This window comes from Sphaeramia orbicularis, chromosome 19 (assembly GCF_902148855.1).
Source record: "Sphaeramia orbicularis chromosome 19, fSphaOr1.1, whole genome shotgun sequence".
NCBI lineage: Eukaryota > Metazoa > Chordata > Actinopteri > Kurtiformes > Apogonidae > Sphaeramia > Sphaeramia orbicularis.
In genome coordinates, this window is record NC_043975.1 from 8,535,241 (window position 1) to 8,561,434 (window position 26,194).

The following is a 26,194-nucleotide window of genomic DNA, read 5'->3' on the forward strand; positions in this document are numbered from 1 at the left end:
TTGTGATGGGCCAAATAAAATGTGCTGAAAGTTCAATTTACAGGAAGAGTCAATTTTTGTATTTAACCCATTCAATCCAAAAATATATGTGTGTAGGTGCAATCCCACACATATATCCCAAAATAAATGACAAAATAAATGCCATATTGTTTCCTCTGCGTTGCTGCAAAAAGAACAAAGAGCGTCAACATTTTATATATATATATATTTTGCCAGATAGGTCTTCACCGAATATTTATTTTGTATTTATCTGTTTGTGAATAGGTGTGTGATGTGACATGTGGCCACGCCCCCTGCCGTGACGTCACATCCATCATGGCAGCCTACATCAGCCGGTTACACCACATTTCTCTACACGTCTCTAACGTGGATAAATTCGCCAGTGACCTCGTGTCCAGGTTTAAATTCGTCCTGTTCGCGGCCAGACTCGGTGAGCGGACCCGGCAGCTGGCTTTCCGGAAAGGATCGGCGGTTTTCGTGGTGAACGAGAGACCGAATCCCGGCCCCGGCGGATTGAATGAAGACCTGCGTGTCATCAGTGACCGACCTGCAGCCCACACACAGCGGATCCACGCGGGTAAACCCCACCAGGACGGGGGTCTGAGGTGTCTGTATGACGTCAGCCCCTATTACCCAGTAGACACCGCGTGTAATGTGTGTTTCGAGGTGGAGGATGTGGAAAGGTCATTCAAGGCTCTTCACCATCTGGGCTGCGACTTCCTGGTGCCTCCCACGACCATCCGGGACCACAGGGGTCTGCTCACCTACTCTGTGGTCCAGTCCATCGTGGGTAATGTGTGCCACACGTTGATTGACAGGTCGAAATATGAGGGCGGGTTCTTGCCTGGGTTTGATGTTATTGGAAAAGACTACAGCCTGCAGGAGGAGGAGGAGGAGGAAGAGGAGGGGGAGGGGGCGTGTCCTGTCACACATTTTGACCACATCACCTATGCCTGTCCCAGGAAAACCACCCACCAGGTCATGAGGTGGTACGAGAGGCTGTTTGGGTTTCAGAGGTTTTTCATTGACAGGTGAGGAAGTGTTGAAAATGGAGCGAAAATTGAATCGGAATCAACTTTATTGTTCAAATTTGTGCACGAACAAGGAATCTGACCCCAGCTTAGAGGGGGTGTAGTGGTCCCTGGAGATGTGGGTATAGAGCAGGGGTGTCACACTCATTTTAGTTCAGGGGCCACATTAAGCCAAATTTGATGTGAAGTGGGCCGGACCAGTAAAATGATAAGATAATAATATAGAAATAATGTCATCTCCAAACTTTCCTCCATGTTTTAGAGCGAAAAAAGTAAAATTATGCGATGAAAATGTTTACATCTACTAACTATCCTTCAACCCTTTCATGCACAAATTATGAGAACCTTAATTAAGATTTTTTCCTTAGTGTTTTCATTCCTCTTTAGGCATGAGAAAAACAACGTGATTAAACATTTTCTTATGAAAAATAAAGAAAACAAGAAGCACTCGGAGAGCGCAGACCTCCGCCAAGGCTGATCAGTCCCCCCCCCCCGTGGGCCCCCCCACCCCCGATCACCACCAAAATTTAATCATTTCTTCCTTATCCCATTTCCAACAAACCCTGAAAATTTCATCCAAATCTGTCCATAACTTTTTGAGTTATGTTGCACACTAACGATCAGTGGCCCCCCCCGTGGGCCCCCCCACCCCCGATTACCACCAAAATTTAATCATTTCTTCCTTATCCCATTTCCAACAAACCCTGAAAATTTCATCCAAATCTGTCCTTAACTTTTTGAGTTATGTTGCACACTAACGGACAGACAAACAAACAGACAGACAAACAAACAAACAAACAAACAAACAAACCCTGGCAAAAACATAACCTCCTTGGCGGAGGTAATAAATAAAAAAATAAAATTTAAAAAATGTTTTTAAAAAAAATACATTAAAAAAAATTCTTATGAGCCTATTTTTCATGAAGTTGCAAAAATGTCCACAGCAGCTGGACACCACACATTTAATTTTTGATGCAAAGAAACATGTATTTACTGAGAAATTGTGTGAAAACTATAACTATTACGCTCAGGAGAGATCTACACAATGTTACCAAGTCATGTCAGAAAAGACGTGTAATGTGTTAAAACTTAAATAAAGATATGTACAAAAAAAACAAAACAACAAAATCCATGAATATACAAGAGAACAGCTGTAGAAAAGCTGTCCACTGTAGTGACCAGTATACATGAAAGGGTTAAAACAATGTGAATAACGAGCAAACTGAAATTTCTTAAGAAAACTAAGTGCAATTTTAACAATATTATGTGTCAGTTTATCAGGAAGGGGAGGGGGAGGGGGCGTGTCCTGTCACACATTTTGACCACATCACCTATGCCTGTCCCAGGAAAACCACCCACCAGGTCATGAGGTGGTACGAGAGGCTGTTTGGGTTTCAGAGGTTTTTCATTGACAGGTGAGGAAGTGTTGAAAATGGAGCGAAAATTGAATCGGAATCAACTTTATTGTTCAAATTTGTGCACGAACAAGGAATCTGACCCCAGCTTAGAGGGGGTGTAGTGGTCCCTGGAGATGTGGGTATAGAGCAGGGGTGTCACACTCATTTTAGTTCAGGGGCCACATTAAGCCAAATTTGATGTGAAGTGGGCCGGACCAGTAAAATGATAAGATAATAATATAGAAATAATGTCATCTCCAAACTTTCCTCCATGTTTTAGAGCGAAAAAAGTAAAATTATGCGATGAAAATGTTTACATCTACTAACTATCCTTCAACCCTTTCATGCACAAATTATGAGAACCTTAATTAAGATTTTTTCCTTAGTGTTTTCATTCCTCTTTAGGCATGAGAAAAACAACGTGATTAAACATTTTCTTATGAAAAATAAAGAAAACAAGAAGCACTCGGAGAGCGCAGACCTCCGCCAAGGCTGATCAGTCCCCCCCCCCGTGGGCCCCCCCACCCCCGATCACCACCAAAATTTAATCATTTCTTCCTTATCCCATTTCCAACAAACCCTGAAAATTTCATCCAAATCTGTCCATAACTTTTTGAGTTATGTTGCACACTAACGATCAGTGGCCCCCCCCGTGGGCCCCCCCACCCCCGATTACCACCAAAATTTAATCATTTCTTCCTTATCCCATTTCCAACAAACCCTGAAAATTTCATCCAAATCTGTCCTTAACTTTTTGAGTTATGTTGCACACTAACGGACAGACAAACAAACAGACAGACAAACAAACAAACAAACAAACAAACAAACCCTGGCAAAAACATAACCTCCTTGGCGGAGGTAATAAATAAAAAAATAAAATTTAAAAAATGTTTTTAAAAAAAATACATTAAAAAAAATTCTTATGAGCCTATTTTTCATGAAGTTGCAAAAATGTCCACAGCAGCTGGACACCACACATTTAATTTTTGATGCAAAGAAACATGTATTTACTGAGAAATTGTGTGAAAACTATAACTATTACGCTCAGGAGAGATCTACACAATGTTACCAAGTCATGTCAGAAAAGACGTGTAATGTGTTAAAACTTAAATAAAGATATGTACAAAAAAAACAAAACAACAAAATCCATGAATATACAAGAGAACAGCTGTAGAAAAGCTGTCCACTGTAGTGACCAGTATACATGAAAGGGTTAAAACAATGTGAATAACGAGCAAACTGAAATTTCTTAAGAAAACTAAGTGCAATTTTAACAATATTATGTGTCAGTTTATCAGGAAGGGGAGGGGGAGGGGGCGTGTCCTGTCACACATTTTGACCACATCACCTATGCCTGTCCCAGGAAAACCACCCACCAGGTCATGAGGTGGTACGAGAGGCTGTTTGGGTTTCAGAGGTTTTTCATTGACAGGTGAGGAAGTGTTGAAAATGGAGCGAAAATTGAATCGGAATCAACTTTATTGTTCAAATTTGTGCACGAACAAGGAATCTGACCCCAGCTTAGAGGGGGTGTAGTGGTCCCTGGAGATGTGGGTATAGAGCAGGGGTGTCACACTCATTTTAGTTCAGGGGCCACATTAAGCCAAATTTGATGTGAAGTGGGCCGGACCAGTAAAATGATAAGATAACACTGGTCAACAACAAATTTATTAAGTTTTTTGAGGTGATTTAGGATAAAAAAAATCACATTAATTTTGCTCAATCAGGCCAACTTTCTGAACTATGCTACATATTGGCTTTTTAACATTTTTGCTTACATTTATGGGCATTTTCACATTGTATGATACAAAATTCTTTCGTATTTCTTGCAATAAACGAGTTCTGAAAATTTTACTTTTGCCAATTTATGATTAGTGTTGTTTTTAATATTACAGGTGAATGAAATGGCTTCGACTAGAAGATCTTGCAAAAATAAGCCTGATGTATTCTGTTACATCTGCGCTGAATATATAATAAATAATAAATACATCCTGTTAGAAAATGATTTTTTTTCTCTTAAAACCTATTTTGGGTGAGAACTATATGAAAAAAATCAGCTGATAAAGTCACAAAAATATAATCAATTTTGTGAGAAGATCAAATTTTTCCAAATCAAATTAGCAAAAAAACCTGACCTGATTGAGAAAAACAGTTGTCATTTTTGGATTTAGCGGTGCAAAATGGTCCTAATTCAGTTGAAAAAACCTAGAAAACTTGCAAAAAACATTTTTTTGTAACCCAGTGTAATAATATATAAATAATGTCATCTACAAACTTTCCTCTATGTTTTAGAGCGAAAAAAGTAAAATTATGCGATGAAAATGTTTACATCTACTAACTATCCTTTAAAACAACGTGAATAACATGAACAAACTGAGATTTCTTAAGAAAACTAAGTGCAATTTTAACAATATTATGTGTCAGTTTATCAGGAGGGGGAGGGGGCGTGTCCTGTCACACATTTTGACCACATCACCTATGCCTGTCCCAGGAAAACCACCCACCAGGTCATGAGGTGGTACGAGAGGCTGTTTGGGTTTCAGAGGTTTTTCATTGACAGGTGAGGAAGTGTTGAAAATGGAGCGAAAATTGTATCGGAATCAACTTTATTGTTCAAATTTGTGCACGAACAAGGAATCTGACCCCAGCTTAGAGGTGGGGTGCGAGATGTTTTCCTGGAGCATTTTTTACTATATTGCTTAAAATCCCCGTCACACCTCAATTACAACCAGTTAATTAAATGCTCAAACACAGGGGTGTCAAAGTCATTTTCCTCCGGGGGCCACATTCAGCCCAATTTAATCTGAAGTGGGCCGCACCTCTAAAATAATAACATGATAGCCAATAAATAATGAGAACTCCAAATTGTTTTAGTGCAAAAAATAACATTAAATTATGCCAATATTTACATTTACAAACAATCCAAACTAAAAAGATGTGAATATCCTGAAAAAAATGAAATTTGTAAAGAAATATGAGTACAATTTTACCAACATTATGCCTCGACTTATCATTTACACATATGCATTACAGATCAGATCGGCAACGGCACAAAACATGTAGTAACAGGTAGAATATTGTTAAAATTGCACTTAATTTTCTTTAGACATTTCAGGTTGTTCATAGTTGTTCAGGTTATTCACATTTTATTGTTAAAAGGATAGTTTGTTAATGTAAACATTTTCTTAATTTAATTTTTTTTGCACTAAATCAAAGAGAAAAAAATTGCTGTTGTCATTATTTATAGATTATTACCTCCGCCAAGGAGGTTATGTTTTTGCCAGGGTTTGTTTGTTTGTTTGTTTGTTTGTTTGTCTGTCCGTTAGTGTGCAACATAACTCAAAAAGTTATGGACAGATTTGGATGAAATTTTCAGGGTTTGTTGGAAATGGGATAAGGAAGAAATGATTCAATTTTGGTGGTATTCGGGGGCGGGGGGGCCCACGGGGGGGCCCACTGATCAGCCTTGGCGGAGGTCTGCGCTCTCCGAGTGCTTCTAGTTATGATATTATTTTTGAGTTTGTTACCCTAACTTGCACTTTGCAAATTCATCCCACGGGCCAGATTGGAGTCTTAGGCGGGCCGGTTTTGGGTCCTGGACCGCATGTTTGACACCTGTGCTCAAACACAAAAATTAAAAAAAAATGTAGTCAACTGTGGAACGGACAGGACTGAAAAACACCATCCAGTCATTTTAACCGGCCCATTGAAATGATTGAACGGTGATATGTCTATCAAACTCAACTGCCATTTGCCCCTCCCCCTTCCTCCCTCCGCGCGTACCCCTCTTCGTGCATGAATCGTGCGTTCTCAGAGGCTTGGAGCACTTGTTCATGGAATGATGCCAGAGCCAGAGCTTGGCTACATTAGCTACACTACAAACAAAAAGTTAAGGATATTTACCGTATTTTCCGCACTATAAGGCGCGCCGGGTTATAAGGCGCACCTTCAATGAATGGCTCATTTTAAAACTTTATTCATATACAAGGCGCACCGCATTACAAGGCGCATAGAAGCTACAGTAGTGGCTGGGATTGCGTTATGCATCCACTAGATGGACCTGCGCTAAAGGGAATGTCAACAAAACAGTCAGATAAGTCAGTCAAACTTTATTAATAGAATACAAACCAGCATTCTGACAACTCCGTTCACTCCTAAAATGAATAAACAGCTGTTTTATTAGTCTCCCGAGGTAATGTCAGTGACATAGTATTTTCGTGACAGCAAGGTATAACCGGTAGTGCAAGATTTTAATCACGTAAAAGAAACAGTCTGATACCGTTACAGTAAATCAAACGTTAGTGCAATCACAATATAATAACTCTTGAAATAGTGCAAAGAAATAATAATATAACAATAACTCAACGTTGTTCATACGTTAATGTCCATATTCACAATATGACCAACCTTGTTCAGCTGTAAACACACAAAAGAAACACGTAAATTTCACTTTATCGGTTTATTCCTCATCAGCAAACCCCTCGAATTCTTCTTCTTCGGTGTCCGAATTGAACAGTTGGGCGAATACGGGATCCAACATGCCCGGCTCCGTCTCGTCCAAGTCATTATCCGAGTCAGTGTCGCTGCTGTTGTCGGGCAGTTCAGTGACAATTCCTGCCTTCCTGAAAGCTCGGACCACAGTTGAGATGGATATATCAGCCCAGGCATTAACTATCCACTGGCAGATAGTGGCGTACGTCGTTCGGCGCTGCCTCCCCGTCTGGGCGGCTCCGTAGTTCACATATAAGGCGCGCCGGGTTATAAGGCGCACTGTCGGCTTTTGAGAAAATTGAAGGCTTTTAGGTGCGCCTTATAGTGCGGAAAATACGGTAATTTTTTTTTTGGTCTTTTTTTTTTTGGTCATTATTGCCATTTGTAAATAAAACTACAGTATGTGTGGTCATTTAAAAAAATGTGTTTCAATTCACACACAAAAAAAGTGCAAGAATCCCAATTGAAAAAATAGCCCCAAAATGTAAAATATTCTCTATATATTAGGATGTAAAGTTCACCAGTAAACTGTTTTGTCACTAACATAAATCTCTAGGAAATGTAACGTTAGTCAGATAGATATGAACTGGGGCTGTTCTGGAAGAGCAGGGGGGTTGGAGGAGACTGAATGAGGTATGCATGGATCGGAGCCGGGCGAACTGTTGCTGTGCAGCACTTGGGAACCCTCGAGAACAAGCGTTGTGCGTGCCAGTACTCTGGAGGCGTGGCTTCAGGGGGATGTCTGAAGAAAGGGGTCTGGACTTTTGAATTGAGTATTTTTTCAAAATGTAGCTTGCCGGAACCATTTTTCTAAGATCTCATACCCCACCTTTAACTTTATTTGTTACCTCCGCCAAGGAGTGTGCAACATAACTCAAAAAGTTATGGACAGATTTGGATGAAATTTTCAGGGTTTGTTGGAAATGGGATAAGGAAGAAATGATTAAATTTTGGTGGTGATCGGGGGTGGGGGGGGGCCCACGGGGGGGGGGGCACTGATCGTTAGTGTGCAACATAACTCAAAAAGTTATGGACAGATTTGGATGAAATTTTCAGGGTTTGTTGGAAATGGGATGAGGAAGAAATGATTAAATTTTGGTGGGGATCGGGGGTGGGGGGGCCCACGGGGGGGGGGGGCCACTGATCAGCCTTGGCGGAGGTCTGCGCTCTCCGAGTGCTTCTAGTTTATTTATTTATTTGTTCCTTTCATGAAAATGGACGACAGAATTGATGCATACAGGGGTTGGACAAAATAATGGAAACACCTTCACCTCAAGATGATAATGCCCCAATCCATACAGCTAGAATTGTTAAAGAATGGCATGAGGAACATTCTAATGAAGTTGAGCATCTCGTATGGCCGGCACAGTCCCCAGACCTCAACATTATTGAGCATTTCTGGTCAGTTTTAGAGATTTAAGTAAGACGTCGATTTCCACCGCCATCGTCTCTAAAAGAGTCGGAGGGTATTCTAACTGAAGAATGGCTTAAAATTCCTTTGGAAACAATTCACAAGTTGTATGAATCAATACCTCGGAGAATTGAGGCTGTAATTGCCGCAAAAGGCGGACCTACACCATATTAAATTATATTTACCTCCGCCAAGGAGGTTATGTTTTTGCCAGAGTTTGTTTGTCTGTCTGTTTGTTTGTCTGTCCGTTAGTGTGCAACATAACTCAAAAAGTTATGCACAGATTTTGATGAAATTTTCAGGGTTTGTTGGAAATGGGATAAGGAAGAAATGATTAACTTTTGGGGGTGATCCGGAAAAAATCCTGGATTCTGGATCACTTTGAAATTTTCGTTAACATTGTGGTAAATGGGGCCAAAATGTTTGTTTCCCAATATCTCGCTTAATTATTGACCAAAACTCATGAAATTGAACTCAGGAATTGACAATGGGGTCCTCTATCACATTTCAAAGGCTGATCCGGATCTGATCCAGAAGGTGGATTTTATCTCAATTTATATAAAAAATGGGGGTACCCTTACTTTTTGGCCTACTGTGCCTTTAATATTAAAGGTAGAAATTTCTGACAAGCACCATCGTGTAGCTCAGTCAGTTCCGCATCGGGAGTATGCCACTGGATTTCATGTAGCTTTAATACTTAAGGAGCTAGATCCAGAAGAAAACCGCCATTACGAGAAATGTGATTTTCATGAATAACTACTGAACTAATAAGGATATAATTATGAATCCAGTTGCTAATGGTATGTTTTCATGGTCAAGGAATCTTAAAATATAGGTCAAATAAATATGGGACTAATATTTATGGTGGAAATCACAATATGGGGGAATTGTGCAAATCTCATGCAATTTGACTCAGGGATTTACAATGGGGTGTTCTATCAAATGGCAAAGACTGATCCGGATCTTTCAAAAAGTTATGGACAGATTTGGATGAAAATTTCAGGAAATATTGATACTGGCACAAGGAACAAATGATTAAATTTTGGTGGTGATCGGGGGGGGGGGGGGGGGGGGCACTGATCTGCCTTGGCGGAGGTCTGCGCTCTCAGAGTGCTTTTCTAGTTTGTTGATTTTTTAAGGTGTTTCCATTATTTTGTCCAACCCCTGTAAATGCACACTACATTTTCAAATCAACACCTTCATGACTGGAAAGGAGAAGCAAGAAGAAAACGTGCCTTATAATTGAACAATTAAAAGAAAAAGAAAAAAAATGGTCAGCCTACACCAGTGTTTCTCAAAAAAGTGGGGCGGCCCCCAGGGGGGCGTGAAGGCTTGCCGGGGGGGCATAGGATCATTCCTAGGTGTTTATTTTTTTTTTCAGGTTCAAACATGTATCGGGTGGAACTAATGTTTTAGCGTTGGAGCACCCAGGACTCATTTTAGGGACGTACAACAAACAAATCTACTGCCGTGGTGATCTGTCACTAGACTGGACCAAGAGTTTAGGTTTGGAGAATGGACAAGGATTGGACTGGAAAAAAAAAACTGTGCAATGTTTCTGTTTTTGCACAGTTTGTACAGTTTGCACTTTGATGTTCTCAGATGTGCAACGTAAACAGGCTCATTGCAGCCACTGATATTGTTAAAATGTTCATCTTTGTTACCAAAACGTGTTTGTTTTTAAAAAAAAAAAAAAAAAAGAAAAAGTACCTTATTATCATAGTTTTAAAAGATAATTACACATTTCCTATTTTTATTTTGAAAAATAATGTCTCAGGAAGCAGTCTTGTTGAGTTCATTTGTATTGTTCAATCAAAAATCTACGTTATTTTTAATTTGCACAACAAATTATTCAAGGAAAAGCAAAAAGTATTCTTACGATATTGATGTTTCTTTCAATAAAAGTAATAATTGCGCCACAGGTACAATGTTGTTGGGGTTGAGGGGGGCTTGGAGATTTTTCGAAAGAAAAAGATTGAGAACCACTGGCCTACACCGACAACACTTATTATTATAACAGCAACAAAACAAACAAAAAAAGTAACACAAATTTACAAGCTCAAAACAATTGATCGTTGACATCCAGTTTAAGTTTCGAGTGCATACTGACAATTCTTTCTGCATTTGTCGGTGAATATCTGTACAGCTTTTTAAATCCTGTCGTTGGGAATTCCATATTTTTACACCAACAACTGAAATACACATTAGTTTCAATGTAGTCCTAGCAACTCAATACTTCAGATCAAATCTTCTATGATTTTCATCTCCTGAAGTAAACATAAATAGCTTTTGCAGGTTTTTCCTTAGCTCTCATATATTATACAATAAATATGTAAAAATATAGAATAAGAATATTACAAAAGTGTACAAATACTGCAAGATTAAACGGTAAACAGAACAATAGTGCAACGCAAGGCAGATTTATTATGATTTGTATAGCACAGTTCATACACAGTGCCTTGCAAAAATGGAAAAGAGACAAGTTAAAGCACACAGTTACAATTAAAAGAATCAAAAATATTAAAAATAAGTGGCTCCAGGCACAACAAACCCCGCCCCTCGCACGCATTGTATCTTATTTTGGCATGGATCCAGCTGATGTCATCATGTCTGTGCATGTGCTGATGTCAGCGTATCAACTGCCTCTACATATGTGCCAAGTTTGAAGGAAATTGAAACAGAATTGATGTTTTTATAGACGTGAAATTTCGTCTATTATAAATAAATGAGAAAAAAAAAAAAAGATTTTAAAAATTCATTAAAAATTAGAACTTTGACCTACTTTTCCCAAAATGTAATCAGATCTATTCTGGGTCACTGGCAATCTATAAACCCAATTTGGTATGAATTCAACTGATAGTTTTGCTGTTACAGACATTTGAAATTGTGCCCATTATAAGTAAATGGGGGAAAAAAGAAAAAAAAAAAGATTTTATAAATTCATAAAAAATGTGAACTTTGACCTACTTTTCCCAAAATGTAATGAATTCAACCGATAGTTTTGCTGCTAGAGTGTTAAAAAAACAGAGTGTTAAACAAACAAATAAATGAAACCGGGGGGTCGGGGCAAGGTAATAATCAATTAAAACAATATAAAAAAGAAGAGTGCAGATAGGACACTTTCTAGTATACACATATACATGTACTTTACTTCACTACTTACATTTCTAAATACTTCTAATCCAGTACATCCCAGAGGTAAATGTATTTTTTTTTACTCCTTTACATTTGTCTGAAAACAGAATCATGACAGGACACGTTTATTTATACACAGAGGTAATTCAGTGTATTTTCTATACATAAAATTAACATCCAGAGTGAAATAAACACAATATTAGATCAAATATTAAGATTAGAAATAGAAGAGAAGAAAATAAGAGCATAACAATAAAAAACAATCTACTGTAAAATGATTAAAGTGGTTCTATGAAGTTTTGCAGTTCCCAACTCTCACCAGCAGAGGGAAGTGTTGTACTGGATAGTGGTAGACTGATAGATCAGGCCGATATATTGATTTTTTTTCCAATATTGGCCTTCATTTTTTTTTTTTTTTTTTTTTTTTTTAAAGAAAGCCGATATTTGATTAGTAAAAATGTTATAAGATATCTGATCAGGCACCTGTGTGGGCAGCACTTGAAGTTCAGTAAATGTGAAAAGAGTACTTTGTGTATGTGTATGTGTATGTTGATAATTTCATTGATATTGCTGCATAAAAATCGTAATTATCTGAGTGTTTCAATTGTATTTTATGGTCAATGTGGTTTAAAAAAAATAATAAAATAAAAATCGGACTTAAATATCGGCCTCAAAAAATGACTGTAGATATTGGCCATTGACTGACCAAATTTTTAAACATCGACATCGGCCTTAGAAAAACCCGTACCAGTCAACCTCCAGTACTGGAACACACTTATTGTTCCTTATTCGTTACTCAAATTCAATCTAATCTAATCTAAGGTAATGCAACCTAACCTAACCAGAAAACCTAATCTAATCAAAAAATCTAATCTAATATAACCAGAAAATCTAATCTAATTTACTCTGATCTAATCTAATCTAACCAGAAAATCTGATCTAATCTAATTTACTCTGATCTAATCTAATCTAACCTAACCAGAAAATCTAATCTAATCTAACCAGAAAATCTAATTTAATTTAATCTAACCAGAAAATCTAATGTATTTTACTCTGATCTAATCTAACCAGAAAATCTAATCTAATCTAATCTAATCTAATCTAATCTAATGCAATCTAACCAGAAAATCTAATCTAATCTAATCTAATCTAATCTAATCTAATCTAATCTAATGCAATCTAACCAGAAAATCTAATCTAATCTACTCTGATCTAATCTAATCTAATATAATCTAATCTAATCTAATCTAATCTAATTTAATATAATATAATATAATATAATATAATCTGATCTAATCTAACCAGAAAATGTAATCTAATCTAACCAGAAAATGTAATGTAATGTAATGTAATCTAACCAGAAAATCTAATGTAATCTAATCTAATCTAATCTAATCTGATCTGATCCCAACTAGAAAATCTAATCTAATCTGATCTGATCTAATCCCAACCAGAAGATCTAATCTAATCTAATCTAATCTAACATAATCTAATCTAATCTAACATAATATAATCTACTCTGCTCTACTGTAATCAGTGTCTTTTCTTGTTTTTCTGTGTAGTAATGAGGACGTGGATGAAGGTTACGTCTTAAACCAGGAAGGCATCGGCCTGCGTCTTACTGCCATGGAGTACTGGAAGTGCAGCAGAGCCGGCCTGACTCTTCCATCTGCCCATAAAAAAGAGGCAGACTGCAAATTTGTCATCGCAGAGTCACTGCCTGAACAAGGTAACGCCTGCTGTTCAATCCACGTTTACTATGTCGCCGCTGTTCACTTACGCTCACTTACGGTATGCTTGTCTACATGTTTTTTTTTTTTGTTTTTTTTTTGTGTTCCCAGGTAGGAACCAGGTGGACACGTTTCTGGAGCAGCACAGGGGTCCAGGCATCCAGCACATTGGACTGTACACTAAAGACATAGTCTCTACTGCACAGACCATGGCTGAGGCGGGGGTACGCTTCTTCTCCCCCCCACCTGCGTACTACACTGAGGTGGGTGAGAGTCTGAGCACAGAGACTGAACTGGTGCAATACTGGATACATTACATTAAAGATTAGATTAGATTAAAGATTAGATTAGATTACATTACATTACATTAAAGATTAGATTAGATTAAAGATTAGATTACATTACATTACATTAAAGATTAGATTAGATTAAAGATTAGATTACATTACATTACATTAAAGATTAGATTAGATTAAAGATTAGATTACATTGCATTACAATAAAGACTAGATTACATTAGATTAGATTAAAGATGAGATTAGATTAGATTAGATTCAAGATTAGATTACATTACATTACATTAAAGATTAGATTAGATTAAAGATTACATTACATTACTGTACATTAAAGATTAGATTAGATTAAAGATTATATTACATTACATTACAATAAAGATTAGATTACATTAGATTAGATTAAAGAGGAGATTAAATTAGATTAGATTCAAGATTAGATTACATTACATTACATTACATTAAAGATTAGATTAGATTAAATATTAGATTACATTAAATTAGATTACATTACATTAGATTAAAGATCAGATTAGATTACATTACATTAAAGATTAGATTAAAGATTGCATTACATTACATTACATTAAAGATTTGATTAGATTAAAGATTACATTAGATTACATTAAATTTGATTAGATTAGATTACATTACATTAGATTACATTAAATATTATGTTAGATTACATTAAATTAGATTAGATTAGAGATTATATTACATGAGATTACATTACATTAAATTACATTTTCTGGTTAGATTAGATTAAAGATTACATTACATTTTCTGATTAGATTAGATTAGATTTTCTGGATAGATTAGATTAGATTGAACTTTACTGACCCCTTGGGCAGAGCCTTCAGGAAATCCAGGTTCCAAAAGTAGCACAACACCAGATATAAATGTAAGAAATACCACTAGGAGAAAAAAAGTAATAAAAAAGACATAACATAGTATTAAAAAAAAACCTATAAAACACAGTAGTGGAAAAAAAATGCAACTGCACATTGGAAAGTACTAGCAGAAACAAGTAGCAAAGGAATAATAATAATAATAATAATAATAATAATAATAATAATGAGTATCTTATTATGTCATAATATATTATAGAATATAATCTATCTATCTATCTATCTATCTATCTATCTATTGTGTAGTATAATATATATAATGAGTGTAACTATAACGCTGATTTTGCCATTTAATCCTTTTGGGTCACTCATTAAAATACTCTGAAATTCAAAGTTTCAACCTTAGTGTGTTATGGGACATCATCATCTACCTCCTCGTCGGTTGCCGTGACAACAGTCACAGTGGTGGGTCAAAGGTGACCTATTTTCAATAGGCTTCTGCTCCATGCCAAGCTGCATCCACAGTATGAATTTGGTGCAGATATGTCAGTGCATCCTTCAGATAATGCATTTACACTGTTGAATGGACAGACAGACTGAAGTTACAGAGACAATCTGATTTAACTTTTAACAGAATCTTACACTGTATTTGGCCAAAGGGTATTAAAAGTGTGCAGCCTGTTCTGTTTGTAGGATAATGTAGAGGGTAATGTTATAATAAATGGTGATAATTCACTTAGTAAAGGTTAAATATTGGTAATAATTGCTTTGGAAGTCGAACACATCTATGATAAAATGATAGAATAATACAAAAAATAAAAAATAGTAATAAAATAAAAATCAAACTAAGGTTGTATCGATTCTGAGACAAAGCAAATATAAAACTGTGACTTTAAATGAACCTAAATGAGCCCCTGATACTGGAAAACCAGACTAAAAGAGCAAATGAAATTAGGGAGAACGAGATAAGAGAGTAGGAGTTAATTAGATTTGGCTGCTAATATGAGTCTGCTTTTACTTCAGCAGTATTTTTCATGCAGGACGTGGACTTTGTGAATACTTCTTCTACCAGTAGAGGTCATTTCCATCCCCCACAGAGCAGAAACAGCCTCTGTTACTGCATTTACATAAACCCCGCCAAGGCCCGATGGTGTAGAAGAGAGAGGACACGCCTGCACATTTGTAAGTGTTCTCCTCTTTTACCTGTGCATCCTGTGACAGGTGGGCAAACAGCAGGAAATCCAGGAGGCAGGACACAACCCCCAGATGCTGGCGCAGCACGGGATTCTCCTGGACACAGACCTGCACCGAGACCCGTCAGCGCAGACAGGATGTGGAGAAAACACCAGGTGATGTCACTTTACCATCGGATTACTCAGACTGTAATTACCAGCAGACGAAGGAGGGAAACGCACTTCCATCAGGGAGTGGACACCGAGCTGGAATAACACATCACCTAGAGCAGGAGCGTCCAACTCACTTTAGTTCAATATGATCCCAAATGGGCCGGACCAGTCAAATAATTACATAATAATCTATAAATAATATCAACTCCAACCTTTACTCTATGTTGTAGAGTGAAAAAAGTAAAATTACATTACAAAAATGTTTACATCTGCAAACTACCCTTTAAAAAATGTGAATAACATAAACTAAGTTAAGAAAAATAAGTGCAATTTTAACAATATTATACCTTAGTTTAGGGACCATATTCAGACCAATATGATCTCAAATGGGCCGGACCAGTCAAATAATTACATAATAATCTATAAATAATATCAACTCCAACCTTTACTCTATGTTTTAGAGTGAAAAAAGTAAAATTACATTATGAAAATGTTTACATCTGCAAAGTACCCTTTAAAAAATGTGAATAACATAAACTAAGTTAAAAAAAATCAGTGCAATTTTAACAATATTATACCTTAGTTTAGGGGCCATATTCAGACCAATATGATCCCAAATGGGCCGGACCAGTCAAATAATTACATAATAACTTAGAAATAATGCCAACTCCAACCTTTTCTCAATGTTTTAGAGTGAAAAAAGTAAAATTACATTATGAAAATGTTTACATCTGCAAACTACCCTTTAAAAAATGTGAATAACATAAACTAAGTTAAAAAAAATCAGTGCAATTTTAACAATATTATGCCTTAGTTTAGGGGCCATATTCAGACCAATATGATCCCAAATGGGCCGGACCAGTCAAATAATTACATAATAACTTAGAAATAATGCCAACTCCAACCTTTTCTCAATGTTTTAGAGTGAAAAAAGTAAAATTACATTACTAAAATGTTTACATCTGTAAAGTACCCTTTAAAAAATGTGAATAACATAAACTAAGTTAAGAAAAATAAGTGCAATTTTAACAATATTATGCCTTAGTTTAGGGACCATATTCAGACCAATATGATCCCAAATGGGCCGGACCAGTCAAATAATTACATAATAATCTATAAATAATATCAACTCCAACCTTTACTCTATGTTGTAGAGTGAAAAAAGTAAAATTACATTACAAAAATGTTTACATCTGCAAACTACCCTTTAAAAAATGTGAATAACATAAACTAAGTTAAAAAAAATCAGTGCAATTTTAACAATATTATACCTTAGTTTAGGGGCCATATTCAGACCAATATGATCCCAAATGGGCCGGACCAGTCAAATAATTACATAATAATCTATACATAATATCAACTCCAACCTTTTCTCTATGTTGTAGAGTGAAAAAAGTAAAATTACATTATGAAAATGTTTACATCTGCAAAGTACCCTTTAAAAAATGTGAATAACATAAACTAAGTTAAAAAAAATCAGTGCAATTTTAACAATATTATACCTTAGTTTAGGGGCCATATTCAGACCAATATGATCCCAAATGGGCCGGACCAGTCAAATAATTACATAATAACTTAGAAATAATGCCAACTCCAACCTTTTCTCAATGTTTTAGAGTGAAAAAAGTAAAATTACATTACAAAAATGTTTACATCTGCAAACTACCCTTTAAAAAATGTGAATAACATAAACTAAGTAAAAAAAAATCAGTGCAATTTTAACAATATTATGCCTTAGTTTAGGGACCATATTCAGACCAATATGATCCCAAATGGGCCGGACCAGTCAAATAATTACATAATAATCTATAAATAATATCAACTCCAACCTTTTCTTTATGTTAGAGTAAAAAAAGTAAAATTACATTATGAAAATGTTTACATCTACAACTATACTTTAAAAAATGTGAATGACCCAAACAAATTTAAGATTTCTTAAGGAAAACTAGAAAAGCTCTTGGAGAGTGCAGACCTCCACCAAGGCAGACCCCCCCCCCCCCCGCCAATCAACACCAACATTTAATCATTTGTTCCCTGTGTCAGTATCAGCATTTCCTCAAATTTTCATCCAAATCCGTCCATAACTTTTTGAGTTATCCTGCACACAGACAGACAAACAGACAGACAAACCAACACCTGCAAAAACAGAGCCTCCTTGGCAGAGGTGATAAGTGCATTTTAACAATATTAAGCCTTAGCTCAGAGCTGTCAAACTTATTTTAATTCAGGGGCCACATTCAGACTAATATGATCCCAAATGGGTCGGATCAGTCAAATAATTACATAACACTGGGTTACAAAAAAATGTTTTTTGCAAGTTGTGTAGGTTTTTTCAACTGAATTAGGACCATTTTGCACCGCTAAATCCAAAAATGACATTTGTTTTTCTCAATCAGGTCAGGTTTTTTTGCTAATTTGATTTTGAAAAATGTTATCTTCTCACAAAATTTAATAATTAATACCAAAATAAGATTGGTAAGCACACTTTATGAAACTTGTGACTTGATTCCTGTTAGGTACAATGGTGTATTCAGCGCAGATGTAGCAGAATACGTCAGGCTTATTTTTGCAAGATCTTCTAGTCGAAGCCATTTCATTCACCTGTAATATTAAAAAAAACATTAATCATAAATTGGCAAAAGTAAAATCTTCAGAACTCGTTTATTGCAAGAAATATGAAAGAATTTTGTATCATATGATGTGAAAATGCCCATAAATGTAAGCAAAAATGTTAAAAAGCCAATATGGAGCATAGTTCAGAAAGTTGACCTGATTGAGCAAAATTAATGTGATTTTTGGATTCAGCACACCAAAATTATCCTGAATCAGCTTAAAAAACTTCAACAATAAATTTGTTGTTGACCAGTGTAATAATCTATAAATAATATCAACTCCAAACCTTTCTCAATTTTTTTAGAGTGAAAAAAGTAAAATTACATTATGAAAATGTTTACATCTGCCAACTATTCTATAAAGAAGAAAAGCACTCGGAGAGCGCAGACCTCCACTAAGGCCGATCAGTGGGGCCCCCCCATGGGCCCCCCCCGCCACCGATCACCACCAAAAGTTAATCATTTCTTCCTTGTGCTAGTATCAACATTTCCTGAAAATTTCCTGAAAATCCGTCCATAACTTTTTGAGTTATCTTGCTAACAAACAAACAAACAAACACGCACGCAAACACACAAAGCAAAGTGATCACAATACCTCCTGGCGCAGGTAAAAATATGAATAACATGAACAAACTTAAGATTTTTTAAGGAAAATATGTGCAATTTTAACAATATTATGCCTTAGCTCAGAGATGTCAAATTTATTTTGGTTCGGGGGCCACACGCAGACTAATATGATCTGAAGTGGGCCGAACCAATAAAATAATTACATAATAATCTATAAATAATATCAACTCCAAACTTTTTTCTATGTTTTAGAGTTGTAAAAAAAGCACATTTACACAATGAAAATATTTACATCTACAAACTCCCCTTTAAAAATGTGAATAACATGAATAACCTGAAATTTCCTAAGAAAAATAAGTGCAATTTTAACAATATTATGCCTCAGTTTATCATTTACACATGTGCGTTATAATTTACAGATCACATGTTTTGTGAAAGGACAGTTTTCAAATGTAAACATTTTTATGTAATTTAAATTTTTTACACTAAAACAAAGAGAAAGTTTTGGAGTTGTCATAATTTCCAGGTTATTATGATACTATTTGACTGACCTGACCCACTTCAGACCACACTGGTCTGTCTGTGACCTCTGAACTCTAGTGGTTTTGACACTATTGAGTTTTAATTTCTTCAGTGTAATTTTTCCATTTCACACATTCATCCCGTGGACCAGATTAGACCCTCTAGAGGGCCTGTTTTAGCCCACGGGCCGTATGTTTGACACCCCTGACCTAGAGGGTCTCAGGTCCCCCTCCTACACTAAACTTACGTCTGAATCTGTGTCTGAAACACTTCTGTCCAGCTCCTTATATTCATTTTGCTGAATGAGCCTTTCTGTCTGAGTTCGGACATTCTTTCCTCCTCTCCTCCCATGGCATCTCTATCCCTGAAACTTCATGACTCAGGCTATTTTTTCTTGTAGAAGACAAAAATGAAGACAGTTTACAACCTACAAACCTCTGAAAATAGCAGAAAATGAAAAACCTAAAATAGCCACACCTCCTTTGAGAAAGTCTCACACAAACCACGTCACTCATAAGTTTTTCTTCCTGTTCTTTATGACTTGTAAGACATTTTTCCAAGATTAGTTGAGATCTGGTTGTTGTTCTTTAGATACTTTTGGTCAATTCTAGCCACTTTATACGGTGGCCGACAAGGGCCAAACCCATTTCCAGTTGCCCAATGCATCTTAGTTGAAGAAAACCGCTGCAAGTACAGAAACGATGCGAATTCACAAACTCAAACACAGTCTAAACAAGGAACAAAAAAGAGGAACATGGTGCAAATGAAAAAGTGCGCTGCAAGACACAAAAACACATGCATAATCATCAAATGCTCTGTTTTTTATTCAACCTTACCTAAGGTCGGGCTTTTAAAACTACCCATATTCTGACTAATTATGTGTTTCAATGTTTTCTAAATTTTTACTCTTAAGGAATGAAATTACTCCCACCCTTTTAAATAAACTTGTATCAGTTATATTTATTCTGTTTATTGGATCTTGGAGGGGAGGGTGGGCAGTCCGGTCCTTGTATGACCGAAGCAGGAGCCTGGTTCACATCGCCGGCAGTAAGTCAGACCTGTTCCAGGTGCATTGTGGGACTCCGGCAGGGCTGCCCTTTGTCACCGGTTCTGTTCATAATTTTTATGGACAGAATTTCTAGGCGCAGCCAGGGGCCGGAGGGGGTCCGGTTTGGGGACCACAGGATTTCATCTCTGCTTTTTGCAGATGATGTTGTCCTCATCGAACCTGGACCTTCAGCGTGCACTGGGGCTGTTTGCAGCCGAGTGTGAAGTGAGCAGGATGAGGATCAGCACCTCCAAATCCGAGGCCATGGTTCTCGACCGGAAAAAGGTGGTCTGCCCTCTCCGGGTCGGTGGAGAGTCTTTGCCCCAAGTGGAGGAGTTTAAGTATCTTGGGGTCTTGTTCACGAGTGAGGGAAGGATGGAGCGTGAGATTGACAGACGGATCGGTGCAGCGTCTGCAGTGATGCAGTCGCTGTACCGGTCTGTCGTGGTGAAGAAGGAGCTGAGCCGAGAGGCGAAGCTCTCGATTTACCGGTCAGTCTACGTTCCTACCCTCACCTATGGTCATGACCAAAAGGACAAGATACCGGATACAAGCGGTCGAAATGAGTTTCCTCCGTTGGGGGGCTGGGTCCACCCTTAGGGATAGGGTGAGGAGCTCAGTCACCAGGGAGGAGCTCAGAGTAGAGCCGCTGCTCCTCCACATCCAGAGGGGCCAGCTGAGGTGGCTCTGGCATCTGTTTCAGATGCCTCCTGGACGCCTCCCTGGGGAGGTGTTCCGGGCATGTCCCACCGGAAGGAGACCTCGGGGAAGACCTAGAACATGTTAGAGAGACTATGTCTCTCGGCTGGCCTGGGAACGCCTCGGGGTCCCCCCGGAAGAGCTGGAGGAGGTGTGTGGGGAGAGGGAAGTCTGGGCGTCCCTGCTTAGACTGTTGCCCCCGCGACCCGGCCCCGGAAGAAGTGGAAGATAATGGATGGATGGATGGATGGATGGATGGAGGGGAGGGTGCAATATACGAACCAGGTGTAAGACCTAATTGTGATTATGGTGACTAAGATATACACTGAACAAAAATATAAACGCACCACTTTTGTTTTTGCTCCCATTTGTCATGAGCTGAACTCAAAGATCTAAAACTTTTTCTGTGTACACACAAGGTTTATTTCTCTCAAATATTGTTCACAAATCTGTCTAAATTTGTGTTAGTGAACACTTCTTCTTTGCTGAGATAATCCATCCACCTCACAGGTGTGGCATATCAAGATGCTGATTAGACAGCAGGATTTTTGCACAGGTGTGCCTTAGGCTGGCCACAATAAAAGGCCACTCCAAAATGTGCAGTTTTATCACACAGCACAATACCACAGATGTCACAAGTTTTGAGGGAATCTCCACCAGAGCTTTTGCCTGTGAATTGAATGTTCATTTCTCTACCATAAGCCATCTCCAAAGCTGTTTCAGAGAATTCATGAAGAAGACTGTGCGAGGAAAATGGTGGTCACACCAAATACTGACTGGTTTTCTGACCCCCCTGGACCACCCAATACAGTAAAAGTGCACATTTTAGAGTGGCCTTTTATTGTGGCCAGCCTAAGTCACACCTGTGCAATAATCCTGCTGTCTAATCAGCATCTTGATCTGCCACACCTGTGAGGTGGATGGATTATCTCAGCAAAGGACAAAGGAGAAGTGCTCACTAACACAGATTTAGACAAATTTATGAACAATATTTGAGAGAAATAGGCCTTTTGTGTACATAGAAAAAGTTTTAGATCTTTGAGTTCAGCTCATGAAAAATGGGATCAAAAACAAAAGTGGTGCGTTTATATTTTTGTTCAGTGTATGTGACTGAATGTGTTGCACTATTGTCCAAAACCAATTTCCCATATGTGACAATAAAGTTTAACCTGATCCTGATTCCAGTGGTTCATCTGTACTCACCTTGTACCTGTGTGATTCCAGGTACCTCCTCCAGGTCTTCACCAAGCCCCTCTTTACAGAAGACACCTTCTTCTTGGAGCTGATAGAGCGAAGGGGGGCGTCGGGCTTCGGCGAGGGCAACATCCGAGCGCTGTGGAGGTCTGTGCAGGCGTACATGGAGAACGAAGAAAAGGCAGCGCTTAAAACTGTGAAATCTGCTCAACCTTAAATAAATACGAATATGGTCATTTTATTTTGTTTATTTTATATATTACTGTACGAGCACTTATCAGGGAGGAAATACTTCAGATGTTTATATATATATGTTTACTTCGTGTACTGTGACTGAATGTTGCACAGGGCGTTATTCTGACAGGCGTCTGCATGGCTGAACAGGTATTGTTCCAAATACACTCTTACAGTTGGAAAGTGAGAAACGACGACTCCTTCCCTTCCATAAATCTGTCACCTTAGACTGTGAAACTCAAGTATCTGGTTCAGGTGAATGTGCTCCTGTGTTTCAGAGAATGTATTTAAGGCAGCCTTCAGGTAAATATGACCTGTCTACAGGTGTGAAGTCGAACTCTTTATATTTACTTAAATTATTAGAGTACCAGTCTGACATGTTGACAGGTTCTAGTGCCTCAGACTGCTATAGGTACCTGTAGATGTGGATTACTGTCCAAGAAGACTGTGTTAAGCACTAAAATACTCCACTGGCTCTAGCTTTCAAGTATTTGAACTTTTTTGTGTGTTTTTTTTTTCTTTTTTTCACTTTAACTGATTATTTCCAAAAGAGATGATGTTATGTTACTTGTGCTTCGTTAACTCCATGTCTTTATTGTCATATGCACAGAAGAACAAGTTCAGCAACAATAAAAATCTTGGTTTCACGCCTTTGGATTCATGCATTCTTTAGCTAGAACTAAGCAGAAAACAACTCAAAAATAAAAGCAGGGATAAAAAAAATTAAAGGAAAAATATAAATGAGGACAAAATGAATAAATAAATGGTACAGAAAATAAGTAAGTAAAGTTTCCATGGTAACTATGGAACCTCTGAAGGTCCAAATGGGTCACATCTGATGACCGTGAAAAGATGACAAACTGTATTTTCCGCTCATTATTTACATGTACTGATAGGATTAGTGGATCAACAGGTACTGAACATTTTAGACCAGGAGATGGTTTCTGTCACCAGTGACTGTTTGGGTCTTTAGGGGTTAAATTTATGTATTTATTAAATTATAAATTAAATTGAAAGATTAATACAGAGACTGAGAAATATGTATGTGTGGTCATTAGAACTTTAATGAACGAATAAACTGAATGTGGGCCTAAGAATTTTGCACAGCACTGTACATCTGCATACTGTTTGTTTCAGTATATATATATATATATATATATATATATATATATATATATATATATATATATATATATATATATTTCTCTTTTTTTCTTACAGTGGATAATTTTTTGGGCTGTTCTCTTTTTTTATAGTGGGTAATTTTTTGGGCATTTGTCTTTTTTTCTTACAGTGGATAATTTTTTGGACTGTTCCCTTTTTTTTATAGTGGGTAATTTTTGGGCATTTCTCTGTTTTTTCTTACAGTGGATAATTTTTTGGGCTGTTCTCTTTTTTATAGTGGGTAATTTTTGGGCATTTCTCTTTTTTTCTTACTGTGGATAATTTTTTGGGCCGTTCTTTTTTTTTCTAATAGGTAATATTTTGGGCTGTTCTCTTTTTTTCTTACAGTGGATAATTTTTTGGGCTGTTCTCTTTTTTTATACTGGGTAATTTTTTGGGCATTTCTCTTTTTTTCTTATAGTGGATAATTTTTTGGGCATTTCTCTTTTTTTTTCTTATAGTGGATAAATTTTGGGCATTTCTCTTTTTTTTCTTATAGTGGATAATTTTTTGGGCTTTTCTTTTTTTTCTAATAGTAAATAATTTTTTGGGCAAGTGGATAATTTTTTGGGCTGTTCTCTTTTTTTTTCTTATAGTGGATAATTTTTTGGGCATTTCTCTTTTTTTTTCTTATAGTGGATAATTTTTTGGGCTTTTCTTTTTTTTTCTAATAGTAAATAATTTTTTGGGCAAGTGGATAATTTTTTGGGCTGTTCTCTTTTTTTTTTCTTATAGTGGATAATTTTTTTGGGCATTTCTCTTTTTTTTCCTTACAGTGGATAATTTTTGGGCTGTTCTTTTTTTTCTAATAGATCATTTTTTGGCCTGTTGCACCTCTGGGCCACCGTACGAACCTCAGCACTAACTTTTTTTTTTTACACAAAGCGCTGCATCACCTGATAAAACAACCAGTATTTTTCCTGCTAATGTCAATTATGTGTAAAAGGTAGAGCAATCTATGAGGATTAGTGAGGTTACCTAATCATATAAACATCATAATGACTGAAATTAACCCCCCCTCCCCCTCCCTGACAAAAGACCTCCATCTTTTACAGCTGACGGACCGTTAGTAGAAGAACAGCTGCACCTCTTTCACATGGTGGGGAGCTTTAGAGATGTGCATGCTTTGGCAAAAACATGGCTTTAGAGCCTCTTAGACAGGATCTCCAAACCCACAGAGATGTGCCAGTTCAATTAACTTGGCTATAAACATTACAGGCCAGGATTAGTGGGATAGATGAGAAGCAGCAAAATGTAGATGGAGCTCCATGAAAGCCATATGCTCTTTTTATGTTCCAACTGTAACTCCAGTATCCCACTGAGAAACAGCAGAGAATAATTTGAACCCAGAGCAGAGAAGAGTCAGCTTGGAAACGCCTGTACTTCTGATTTTTGACAAGCGGTGTCACTGTTTGTCTTTTCAAGTGTCATCCGTGCGGTTGAACTTCAAAAAAAAAAAAAAAAAAAGGATTACTGCTGAAATATATTTGAAATCCTATACACTGTAATAATACTTCAAACACACTGAATGCTGTCAGAGTAACAGGTGTGTGTTTACATTAACCCTTTCATGCATGAATTATGAGAACCTTAGTCAATAGTTTGCTGGTTTTTTCCCTCTTTAGGCATGAAAAAATAAACAATGCAATTGAAATTTTTTTACGACTCTGTTTTTCATGGAGTTACAAAAATGTCCCCTCAGCTGGACACCGTGCATTTTATTTTTGAAGCAAAGATACATATATTTAAAACCCATCATCAGAAAGGGATATACTGTGTGAAAAATAGGAAATAAAAACATTTTTAACCCATAAAGACTCAGTGCTACTTTTGTGGCTGTTCCCAAAGGAATTTTTCTCTATATTTCACCATTCTTAAGTGATTTATCACCATCTATTGTAATATTATCCTCTTTATTTAAATTTTTTTCAGTGTAAATCATGTATTTTCCGATATTCAATTCGGTGATCACGTAGATGTTCATAAAAAGTCAGAATAAATTCAAAGGTTATTGCATCAAAACAGAAAAAAAATTAGTTAAAAAAATACTTTTTCAGCAAAAATATAATTAATTAAATCTTTAAAAAGTGTGTCCATCCACTGTCATTGATCCAACTCCATGAGTTTTACTGGTGAATAAATGTTGGAGAAGATGACAGTGTTTCCATAGTAACTACACAGCCTCTGGACGTCCAAATAGGAATGAAAAGATGACGAACTGCATTTCACACTGATTATTTACATGAATTGATAGAATTAATGGATCAACCGGTATTAAACAGTTTAGATCAGCAGATACTTTTGGTCGATGGTGGGTCTTTGGGTCTTTATGGGTTAACGCTGCTAATGCCATTTTCTCACATTTTAACATACTCTAATACAGGGGGGTCAAACTCATTTTAGTTCAGGGGCCATATTCAGCTAAATTTAGAATAGAATAGAATAGAATAGAATAGAATAGAATAGAATAGA

The 26,194-nt window shown here is 36.9% G+C and overlaps 1 protein-coding gene across 1 annotated transcript; it reads left to right on the forward strand.

Moving 5' to 3' along the window:
* The first annotated feature begins 298 nt into the window (after positions 1 to 298).
* On the forward strand, positions 299 to 23,205 carry hpdl (4-hydroxyphenylpyruvate dioxygenase-like). Its single transcript, XM_030163035.1, has 5 exons — positions 299 to 1,031; positions 13,028 to 13,194; positions 13,307 to 13,458; positions 15,558 to 15,685; positions 22,355 to 23,205. The coding sequence occupies exons 1-5, from the start codon at positions 316 to 318 to the stop codon at positions 22,539 to 22,541; spliced, it is 1,350 nt and encodes a 449-aa protein (XP_030018895.1). The 5' UTR covers positions 299 to 315; the 3' UTR covers positions 22,542 to 23,205.
* Positions 23,206 to 26,194: the final 2,989 nt, after the last annotated feature.

What these genes read in the sequence shown, in the direction of transcription:
- hpdl (XM_030163035.1), top strand. Translation starts at nt 316, where the DNA reads ATGGCAGCCTACATCAGCCGGTTACACCACATTTCTCTACACGTCTCT. An exon ending in CACCTGCGTACTACACTGAG is followed by an intron (nt 13,459 to 15,557) that starts GTGGGTGAGAGT and finishes ATCCTGTGACAG; the next exon opens with GTGGGCAAACAGCAGGAAAT. An exon ending in GGATGTGGAGAAAACACCAG is followed by an intron (nt 15,686 to 22,354) that starts GTGATGTCACTT and finishes GTGTGATTCCAG; the next exon opens with GTACCTCCTCCAGGTCTTCA.